Here is a 12043-nt window from a genome sequence, read left to right on the forward strand (position 1 = left end):
TGAGGAATCTGCATTACTGAACTGCTCTTAGGACTCTTAAGGGGTTACAGAAAAGAAAAACCTTCTTTTAAGGATGGCAATCTAATGCTTTTGAAGACATTAGATAATTTCATTTGATTTCCTTTTTACACATATTCTCATTGAAAAGTAAATTATGCAAGTCACAGTAATTAAGAAGTCCCAGCATAATAAGTGCATTTTAAAAACTCAGCAGTATCTTCTTCTGAATTTTCTTCCTCTCTTTGGAGAGTGCATGTGAATCCACCCCTTCTTGTTTTAGATCAACTTAGCCTGCACTCTGCAAGCAATGTACACCTGAAGATGTCAATACAGTTTGCTCGCCTTAATTATTTTTTATGTCCCCAGAATACTCTGTGGATTAGGTTACATATTTTTATTTTTTACTTTTTAACAGTACCCAACTTTCTCTGTTCCTCCTCTCCACCCAAACTAATGGCAACTACACAGCTGTGAAAATAGTCCTGCCTGTTCACTGGGTATTTAACAGAAGTTAAATCCACCTATGTACAGTGCAAATTCAAGGCAAAAGTAGTAATCCAATACCTTCCTTTGAATCCATTCCCCAGTGGGAAACTGCAATATGATGTGACTTTTTTTATCATTTAAACAGACAATCAGAAAATTATAACTGCTTATGTGACCTAATGGGTGATGTTGGTGTAAAAATTTAGTCAAGAGTCAGCTCCTGTGGCTAGCAAGTAGAGAGGGGGGATCATCCCCTCTACTCAGCTCCAGAGAGGCCACATCCAGAGAATTCTCCTCATTTCTGGTCTCCATAACTCAAGAGAGACAAGAAGCCACTGGAGAGGGTCCAGCAGAGGCCACAAAGGGGATGAGCGGTCTGGAGCATCTCTCCAATGTGGGGAGGCTGCAGGAGTTGGGCCTGGTTAGTTGAGAGAAGGCTGAGAGGGGATCTCATTAATGCTTATAAATATCTCAAAGGTGGGCTAAGAGGATGGTGCCAGACCCTTCTCAGTGGTGCCCAGTGACAGGATGAGGAACAATGGCCATAAACTGAAACACAGGAAGTTCCACCTCAAGATGAAGGTATGTCACCCTTTACACTGACGTTACAGAGTGCTGGAAGGGCTGCCCAGAGCCCTTCATGATCCATGATCTCCCTCTGGAGACATTCAAACCCACCTGAATACGTTCCCGTGTCACTGCTCCTGTGACCCTGCCTTGGTGGGGAGTTGAACTGGATGACCTCCAAAGATCCCTTCTAATCCTAACAATTCCACAATTGTTTACTTTGAGTTGAGAGCTAAAAGAGGACAATGAGGAATCCAAGACATTCAGTACCTTCTTAATATGTTGATTATCACAGATACATTAGTATCAATACATTTAATGCACTATTTAAAATACAGAGAGTAAAACTCATTCTTCAACTAAAGTTTTAAAATTACTATGAAGGCAGTATGTCCATCTCGGGTAATTAAGTAATTACAGTGCTGCATAAGCAAACTGTAAGAGAATCTTTGTTGTTCAAAACAAGATTTGCTCTGTTTTCAGTGCTCATCTGGCAATGTTTCAACAAATCACAACTTAGTGGCTTTCACTTACCTTTGCCATAGCTGAATCACCAATGGGAAAGTCCTTGAGGAAGAAATTCTTAACTACATCCCTTTCAAAGCAGGTCTGTTTGCACACAGGGCAGGAAAGGATACCTGAATTAAAAAAAAAAAAAAAGAAAAAAAGAAAACCACCAGAAATAAAGCAATGCACACCAGCCATGTGAACCAGGAAATTATATAAACCACCACACTTCAGTGTTGTGGTTTTTTTTGTATCACAGGGGCAGTTCAAGGAAACTAAGGCATTCTTCAAGCCCTAAGTGACTAGATCTGGTTCAATATACAGAAAAGAAAAAGCAACAAAATTCCCAGAAAAACACCATATTTCAGCTGACTAATTTCCATGTTTATTGATGATATCTTCATGTCCAAATTCTCACCTGACTTGGAGATGATTAAAACTGAGCTGCACTTTAAACTGTACCACCTTGTTACAAATCTACTTGTGCTTTCTGAGATTTTCTGTGGCTCTGGATCAGCTTTACCCCACCAGAGGAGTACCCAAGCATAAAACACAAACTCCTTAAGACCACTTTTACAGTGCAGGATGCAATCCAGGCGAAGTGTTGGGGGAGTAATGCGCTGTTGGCAGAAGAAACAAGTCAGAAGAAAGATAAAGGATAAAAAAAGTTTCATAAGAAAAATTATTATAGTAAATCCAGAGGTGGCAAAACATGATCTCCCTCAAAGCAAAGCGAGCAGCAGAACCTTGCTCCACCCTCATTAATAACTAAGCACAACTGGGTGAATCTCAGTGTCTGCCCGGTCTGAGAACCAAGAGTTCAAGCAGGTGTCCATAACTGTGCACCTGCATTTTTGCACCTCTGATGTTTCATCCCTTGACTTCTTGGCCTAGGAGCTCTATTATACTTGACTGTGTTGGTTTGGGGTTTTTTGGAAAAGGACACTGCATTTTTCTGACCACATTCCTGAAAACTACTGTAGATGTGAAAACAGTCCTTTACAGAGGGTGGTGGTGTGTCAGTCTATTTCAACTTATCAAGGTGTATCTTTTTTTTAATCTATGTTTTTTACATTATCTTAAAAACGGAATTTCCATGCTATGCTCACCTTGCCAAGTCATCTATTTATGATCACTGACAACAGTATTTTCAATGACTAAATGGTTTAAACTCACCTAAAGTAAGGTTTTAAAGCAAGATCAATGATAACATTCTACTGTTCAATGTGCTTTTTTTCCTTAACTCAAAATTGTTTGTGCACTGTAAGTTAATTAAACCTTGTCTATTACTCTTCACATTACACCACTATTGGAGCCTCTACTGTTTTCCAGGTGCTTGGTATTACCTGTCTCTTGGGAATGGCTCCTGCAGTCTCTGCCCAGGGGCAGGATGCTAATTCTGAATGTCCTCAGTTTCAGAGCTGGGCTACTGTAACTTTAACAACAGCATTTTACATTGACAGGGACACACAGACCCCAAAACATACCTACATTTCCACTTCTGACAAAAGCACTACTCAGATGAATGAACACGTTCATTTCCCTTCACAAATGCTTTGAGGAAACTCTGAGTTCTGGAACGTCTTGTTTTAAGATTATCCCTAAGAACCACTTCCATGAGGTTTAGATCCTTTTTAGCCCAAATCTTAAATGAAAGCAAAAGCACAATTGCTTTCTATTTTTTTTTAAGGTTGCATTTACAACAGAACTGGGTTTGGGGGCCCAAGCAGCAGACCACAGTCTACCTAAACTATTCATTTTACTGTGCATTTCACACAGCCCTGAGGGTTCATACAGACATGACAAGGAACAGGCTGTGCCCACAGGCGACTGTGCTGCTCAGCCAGTCCAGGGGAAGCCACCCCAGGGGAAAGGGCAACACAAGCAATTTCCAGTGCTCTGCTCATCAGGCATGCAAAATGAGCCTTGTTTAAGGGTGTATGCTGGCATGAGTTACAAGGGTGCTAAAAAATTATCAGATAAAGACAACAGCAGAAAGATGAAAAAGTCTTTTAAACAGTTCCTCCACAGTTCCTCAACTTCCTATAAGGACGGAAGCTGCAAAAGTATCTGAATTAGCTACAATTTTTGCAGCTAATCCCATTTTCACGTTACACCCTAGCACAACACAATTCTCTTATATTTGTGGCACTGAAACCTCTCCATGCTTTCCCAAATTACTGAGTATAATGAGACTTTTAGGTGCCTACTAACAGCTGTCTTCTCTGGAGACATGCAAAAGCAGGAGGAGGCCAGACAAGCTGTGTTACACTGACAGTGCCCCCTACTCCTTGTAAATGGTGCTTACGACAAGCACTGGTGAATTGCAGCTCTAATTCCTGGGAGCTGAAACACTCCTCAAGCTTCCCTGCCAGCCCTGTAGGAAGTGGCACAGCTGGAACAGCAGCAGGAATAAAAAGAGAGACACATTCTGATTGATGAGCTAGGAAGCAAGATACCTGCTCTGCAGGCAGCTTCTCAGATAAGTCTCAGGGGACATGCTCTAATTCTCAGTGCAGTCAGGAGGAAACCAGCTCATGACTTCACAGAGCCACCTGGAGCCCTTGGGGATTGGAACCAGTTTCTTCCTCCCATAACAGCATTGCCAGCTCTTGATTTGGCTAACAGTGAGAGAAAACCTCCACGCTGAGGCTACAGAATACTCTGCAAATGGGCCAAGAGGGAAATAGCCAATAGGTGATTTTCTGAAGTAAGAAAGCCACGACTCTCTCAGTTCCTCTCTCATTTGCCTGCCACAAGGGTGAGCGTGCACAAAACATTTCTGGGAACAGCTGCTGACTGGGAAACAAAGGCATGGGGCTTTGTCCCAGCAAGGACAGCTTCTATCAGCACAGTACACAAGGTAATAAAGGTTACTATTGAAGTTACTATTCGTTGTAGTAAAGTGGAAAAATTAGAAGAAAAAGGCCTGAAAAAAATCAGGCCTGCCCTGGTAGCCTGTCATTTCTTCTAAGTCAAGCTAGCACTTTGCAAGTTCCCATGTAAAAGCAATCCTGGTGTGAGCAGCTCAGCATAACAGTCTATTCCTGGGCAAAAAACAACTAGCACCCATATAAACTGTTTTTACACCATTAGATAGAAAAATGAAAACTATCACAAACAACCTTTCCAGCACATACACACTGGGGGTTTGAGTGACCATGCAATAAAGGATAATAACTTGTTACTAGCCAATAAAGTAATTGGCAAGAAAGCTACTAACCAATTGGAGTCACACATGAGGTCGGTAAAACTGTATAAAAACAAGTTACCTAAATAAAGAATGGACTTTTTCCACTCTGGAAGGAGTCTTCATGGTTTATTTCCATAACTATTTCATTATGTTCCAACACTATTCTGTTAGTGCAGAGTGTTAAATAAAATTAAACCAATTGAATGACACCTCATGGAATGCTTATGGCCTCAGGCACGTTCATGTGAGCTTTAAATTCTGCTAATTTGTTACAAACCAGTGAAAGATAGAATACAGCATAATTAGAATGTATTTAGTTTGATAATGAGCAAGACAATCTTTACTGTGTTTTTAAATTAAAAAAAACTTCAATAATTTTTATGCTTAGAAAATATAAATCATGCATGGATTTCAGTTCTGCACAAAAGCCTTCCTTATATATTTGCTGAGAAACACAATCAACAGTTTGAAGGTAAATTACATTACTGCTGATTAATATTAAGGGACATCTAAAAGTGATATCCTGGATGGCACAGCACAACTTTCTCCCAGGTTTTAGATCCAAGTCATGCTACTAAAATCAGTGTTGTTCCAGAGATACACATGGAGCAAGTTGCACAGGTCAGAGCTTTGTTTTAGACCACCAAGTACAGCTTTGATTGAGTAAATGTCAGAGTGTCTCAAATATCCAAGAAAATGTAAATTATAATTATTTCAAATCTAAAACTCCCTTGAGATGAGCAGAAAGCATGCAGAGCCATCAGCTTAATTTAGAAAAAAAAAATTAAAATTTTTAAAAAGAGTAGTTAAGAGGAAAAATAATGGGGACACCACAGCAATAGAGTATTTGAAGTAATTTCCTACTCACAGGTGGGCTAATCAAAACCACCTAATACTTAATCCTATAGCTAAAACTTTAATAAAAGCACAGGAGACAAATTTGCATCTTGCTAAAAGAGGGATTGCCTGAGCATGGTGGCTTTGGAGATCACACTTGTTCGGCTAATTGGGTTTATTTGATACCTTTTCCACTTAATAAAAACCTGTGCTCTATGGAAATGCCCCATCTTTTTCAATATGAGTTCCCCAAAGAAGCAAAAGTTAGCTTGGCATAATAAATACAATACACAATGAACTGACTGTGGAGTGATTAACCTGAAATTAAGCAAGTAATTACATCCATATTTACAAGCAGCATCACGCTGTGCTGGTGCTCAGAGTACAAACCACCAGTAAGGCACATTTTCCTGGAAACCCCTTACCTGTGCTCTGGATAAGAAGCCAGAGAGCCACCCACAGAATCACCTGGTTTTGGGGACAGCTGGGTGGTAGGAACTGCACACACAGGAATTTCCTGAGATCAGGCAATGCTGTGGTGCACACTAAAGTCACTACACCTCCCCCTGGGGCTGCTCCCCCTTCTTTGGCCAGAAATTCTGGCAAACCAGCAGGGAAGAAAGGTGCACTGAGTCACTACAAGGTGCAGAGGTTTTTTTCTCCTCTTGCCTTCCTTCTTGCACTTTCCTCTAGGATTCATTCAGGCCTCTGAAGGCTTGCTTTGATTGCATTTTTCCCAAATAAAAATCTCATAGTCAAAATGAACATCAGTGTCCTACTTCCCTTCTTGCCTGAGTCTTCACTCAATCCTCAGACTGGAGCAGAAGGAAAGAAAGGAGCTTTTCCAAACCCAGGTAGCAGCAGGTCTCAGTGCCATTCTGTCCCACAGTGCTTTTTGCAGACCATAACCTAAATATTTTTCTTCTCTTCCTACCTTACCACTGCCTTCGAACAGCACTGTTAATCTGTTTTAAGAACCTGCACTTTGCAGACAGCTCATTTAAATATATCATGATTAGAGCACTGTGGGTGAAGGGAAGAGTAGTCAGAAACCCTGGAGACTCACTGTTTGTACATATGAGAATGATGCAATTTCTGTATCTAAACAGCAATTCAGCAAGGAATTACAGGACTCCAACAACAGTTTACATATTAGGAGGGCAGGTACAATTGTGGTGCCTAAAGAGAGGCCAGCATTGATATCAAAACCTCTAGAAGTAGCAAAAAGCTGACAGAGATACTGACACATTCTATTTTTGCATGGAAATTAAACTGGTAGGAAGGAGGTAGGAACATTTGCATAAATTATCTTTTAGAAGTTCAGTGCCTCCTGCTGTTTAGCACTCAAAATTGTTATTGATGACATCCCATTTCACTGCTAAAGAGATGACCATCAATTTAGAAAAGCTAGCAAGGACCCTAATGCTGGATTTAAGCCCTGTTTCATTGTGGTACACAGAATAAATCCCTACTTCAGAATTATATGCAGGTTAAACAACATATAAGATATTCTCAGTGTATTTGAGCTATCAGCTACTGAAGAATCTCTGGAGACCACACTGTACTGAAGAGACTCCTACAAAGTGTCAGCACACATGGGATGTGAAGGAACAGCCCTACATCTGAAACCTTCCAGGGCCCCACTACTCCTTTCACCCCCATTCCCAACAGCCCAGTGCACCTGAACATCACCTCAGAAGGCACCGGCACCAGAAAGAGCTGTGTAACTCTGCGTGTGTCTGGGTTTTATGTACAGGCACCTCTGAGCCCTGGAAAGCTTAAGCAGCAGATGTTTACCTGGCTGAATTAGTTTGCAGCCCCTTTTCAGCAGCCACCACGTTTATTTCCACTCTCACATTCCCATCAGCCAGAGTAACTTGACAGGGGGTTGGGGGAAAATGGAATTTCAGAGGCAGTGGATCCAGTAGTCAGACACAGATGCCCAGTCTGGACACTCCAACTCCACACATGGGATATCCAAAATCAGCTTTCAGGAAAAGAACAAGGTTCTGCCTCATCCTCTTCAAGCCCCAGCTCCCCACAGGTTGGATCTCTCACATCCCACAGCACTTTGTGAATGGAAGCTGCCACAATCCATTGGATCCTGCAATAATAACACTTAGAGTGTCTCTTTGTAAAAGTACAAATAAAGAAAGGACTAGAATTTCAGAGTGGTTTCAATGTTTTTACTCCACCTATACTGCAGCAATCTAATTTCTAAGTGACAGAGCTATGGATCATTTTCAGAAATCATCTCTGAAGTGCCAACTGTAACCTCTCCACAATCCCTGGACACCAAGTACATGAAAAGCCACAGCTCACAGCTTTGTTACAAGGTCTTCCAGCCTGGCCAGGGTTAAATAGAAAGAACCCTCAAACTGACTGCCTCAGAAATAAATCAATACAGATAACTTACTTATTATTATCATGAGACTCGATTAGCATAAAGGAACAAACAATGGAGCTACTACACACACCACATTTGTACTTGCTGTTCACAGGTTGCACCTATTCCTCTGCTCTTTTTCCTCCAACAACCATCAGAATATTTTTTCTCAGAGAGCATTAACTACAGCTCAAGCTGCAGGCATAATTTACATTTCCTTGGAGACCCAATTATAGGTTATAGGAAACAGCTCTGAAGATAACCTCCCACTCTACAGTTTCATATTTATTTAACTAAACCCCTCATTGTTTCACTTGCCTTTTGGGTCTGGCAGCCAAACAGCACAGTGCAAAGGGCTGACTAACTTTAAACCCCCTTTAAGTTGACTAAATATATACATTATGAACAGTTTCTCTCTTCAGAATATTATTTCTCCTCGCCTTTTTAGAGGTAAAACATGCACTTGGTTCTAAGTGGCTCTAATTAAAGCAAAAGGGTGTTCTCCTTCAGAATTAATAGATCATTGCATTGCATCACTTGCCTTAAATGAGAGCAACAAAAAAGGTTATTGAGTATCCTGGAAATACCACAGCTCTAACAAGGCAGATAAACTGCCTTGCTGTAAACTAAATTGTGGTTTACAAAACTCTGTAGATGGTTTTTTGTCTGTTTATTTTTTTATTATTTAAATACAAGCTAAGGCACAGTGTGTCGACACCTGGAGGCTCCTGAAACCAGCTCCACAATTCCTGTGCCAAAATTTCATACTGAGAATGAGCCTAGAACTAAAGCAGTCTTAGAGCTCAAGCCTTTTCCTGAAATAAACACCCCTGAAGACCTCTCTGACCTGTTGCAGTGTGAATTCATGGTTTCCCCAGAACCCCGGTTTTCTCCCTGGAAGGTGTCCTCCCAGGTGTATCAATCACTCCTCCTTTCCCCACCCTGACCCTTGCTGAGCACTGTCTGTCACTCTTGGCATTCCAGAAGTTCGTTGAGTGATTGGCAAATTCAAAGGATGCCCTCCACCCCGGGGGGGCATTGGGCCATCCAGGTGTCCTTTGTCTCTTGAGACCTCCTCTCCTGTACCTGGTTGGTGGGCTCCCTATCCCTTCCCCCCTCCCCCAGGTAAAAGAGAGGGGAACCACACGGTCCGGAGTTCTGATGGAGCAGTGACTGAATTCGGAGTTCTGTTTGGAGCCGTTGCTACATTCAGCAATATTCAGCTATATTCTGCGGGCCAGAATAAAAGCTCTGGATTAAACCCTCCATCAGAACCAACTCCTTTCCTTCACCATCACCTTAAAGGATTCTCCGACAGTGGGAAACCTGAGAAGCAGACCCTCTGCAAGAGGGAGCTCCAATCCCGCCACCCCCTGAGCTCTGGAATGTCTGGGCTTGTCTCCATGCGCCCAGCTGCAACATCCAGCTAGCCAAAGGTATCTCTGGGGTGAAACACCACAGTTGCCGCCATTTGGTCCAGCAGCAGGGGCCAGAAAAGCCAGGGCACTTCCCGTTCTCTATATTGGAGCCACTAATACTGACCAACACCTTTCTGACTTTTGGATGTGCCTCACTAACAAGTGTTCACAATTAAGGATCCACAGTTATATACATATAGCTCCTACCATACAAGCTGAAGAAAACTGTTTACTTTCAGCAAGAAATAATAAAATGCAGCAAGTGGACATCTGTCAATAGTTGAAGCCACATTTCCTCTCTTTAAAAGTTTGGTTTTCCCCAATCTGTTTGCATTTCTCTAATACATGACCCTATTAAGTTTCTTGGCATTAAGTGAACACAACACAAGCACAGGCAGTTTTTGAGTTATGCAGAGAATATGGGTAGAATTATGCAGCCATTTTCCAGGATTTTTGTTATCCAACTTTGAGAAATACAAAAGGGCAAAGAACATTTTTTAAATGAAATTGCAGAAAGTAATAGCTCAACAAGTTCAATACAAAAACATCATACAATTAAATCCACCACTTCACAAAGCAATTTACAAGATGGAAAACTACTAATAACATTTTACTTTACAGGTTAGGCTAATTACACAATTTGGTCACAAAATGTTAAGAATTCCAGGGCTTATATCAGTTAGCAGAATTCCACAAGGTGTTTCAGTACATCTTTTCTGATCTGCCTTGTTCTCAGGGGTCCTAACTGTGATTGAGCAGCAGTTACATGTGATTGTTCTTTTCTTTAAGGAAAAAAAAAAAAAAAAAAAAACCCTTTAGCTGAGACAGTCTTGCAAAAACATAAACTTCTCCCAGCAGTGCACCTCCACTGGTCCTCATTTGACTACTTTTGGAATTAATGTGTTGGTGATATTTAAAGCACTAAATCAATTTAGATCACTGAACATCTTACAGAGAGCAAGATTTGCACATGTGGGATAATTTATTTTGGCGTCCACCTCCAGTTCAGGGAGGAGAGATAAACACAGGAACCTGGAAGACTTTGGTTTTGAATGTATTTAGAACTTCATGAGAAAGAGATAGACCCAAGAAAGCAAAAACCAACATTGTAGCAAAACACACAGGTAGGAGCCTGGGAAAGTCCTCATCTAAGACATTTCCCACTCAAGAGATGTGAGAACGTTCTCTTTTTTTTACTCAAGCCCTCTCTTGAAAATTATTATTTTACCCATGCAGTAAACAGACTGGAAACACATAACATGCAGATCTGCAGAGGAAGAGAAAGTGGGTTTTCAAAATAAAAAAGGAAAGTTTAAAGTTCCCTTCATAGAAAAAGCATATGTATGAGTCAAAAGCACAAATAACTTCCTTTTTCCTATCAAATTACTCCCAAACTCTCAGTTCTCACAGCTATGGATAAATTCTGGTGGCTATACAGCTTTTCCACAGGAGCTCTGGCTGCTACCTAAGGGATTTTATTCATGAGTCACCTCAAACACACACAGGAATAAAAGTTCCAACACCAACACCCATCAAATGTCAGGACCACTTACTCCCAGCTTCTCAGCAACTTCAACAACAACAAACAAAACACAATAAACTAGAAAAGAGTTTTATGTTAGCAGAGCACTTGTAGTAAAACATACAGAAACTTGAACATTCAAATATTCTTTTTGTCACAACTGCCAGAATAACTTCATTTACAAATACATTAATTTTTTTCCACCCTTACATCTCACTTGAGGAAGTCATAGTGAGTAAGGAACACATTTTTCTTATAGGCAATATTTTACATTTACTCAGCTAAAATGGCTTAGCACTTGCACTTACCCTTTACCACTGGCACCTGCATATGATCACACTTAAAGATGACACTGAAAACTAGAATTGTACTGCCCATAACTCAGCAACCAGTGCAAATAAACAACATTTAACATCATGCCATCAGAAGAGTTTACAAATTTATCCTGCCTGACTTGTGGTGGCTGCAGTTTCAGTCATTGGCTTAATTAAGAGACACAGGTGTTTTGGTTTTGCTGCTTTCCTTGCTCATAGATTAACTGAGTCTCTGCACCTGGTGTCTCACTTCATTTACTCGGTCATCACTGTTCATTATTTCTTTTCTATAGTCTTGCTCTTTCCCAAAAGTTCACTATCTACACAAGAATGAAGAAGTAAACAGAGAAACTTCAGGAATACAGAAATAAACTAGTATTTATTCCATTTTGCTATAGACAAACAACTCCTGATCCACCTTAAAGAACTATCCAATATTTTAACAACTCATGAGAACCTGTAGCTGCACTTCAAGATCAGCAAGTGGTAGAAATTTACTTTTCCACTTGGTAAACAGAAAGAAGGAGGAGAGAAATGGCTGAGATGTCAAATGAGGATACATAAAAATTAATTGAGTGCTTTTTCCAACAGTATTTTGTTAGAGAGGTCCCTCAGACTTTAGGCATACTATGACCAAGCATTAAAATTTTTTAAGGAGACATTACTTGCAATGACTGCCTTGTTCTTTTCCACTCCTTCTCCTACCTTCATATCTTTTTCTGTCTGTACCCTACATATGAACAGCCTTTTTCCTTTACCTTTTCCTTTTAGCTTTCGTGTTTTGCCAGCCTTCCAACAGTGACCTCTTAACAC

At 40.7% G+C, this 12043-nt stretch overlaps 1 protein-coding gene across 3 annotated transcripts in view; it reads right to left on the minus strand.

Annotated features, from left to right (window-relative positions):
• TRIM66 (tripartite motif containing 66) overlaps positions 1-11406 on the minus strand; it is a 44118-nt gene extending 32712 nt beyond the window's left edge. For 2 of the 3 annotated variants that reach the window (XM_068194155.1, XM_068194156.1), the window contains exons 1-2: positions 11225-11406; positions 1588-1691 (exon numbers count right to left, since the gene is read on the minus strand). In XM_068194155.1, the coding sequence (XP_068050256.1) occupies positions 1588-1691; positions 11225-11294 (174 nt within the window). In that variant the 5' untranslated portion in view covers positions 11295-11406. The remainder of the gene's footprint in view (positions 1-1587; positions 1692-11224) is intronic. The other variant, XM_068194154.1, reaches the window with a different exon arrangement.
• Positions 11407-12043: the final 637 nt, after the last annotated feature.

The sequence above is a fragment of the Anomalospiza imberbis genome, chromosome 6 (genome assembly GCF_031753505.1).
Source record: "Anomalospiza imberbis isolate Cuckoo-Finch-1a 21T00152 chromosome 6, ASM3175350v1, whole genome shotgun sequence".
Lineage (NCBI taxonomy): Eukaryota > Metazoa > Chordata > Aves > Passeriformes > Viduidae > Anomalospiza > Anomalospiza imberbis.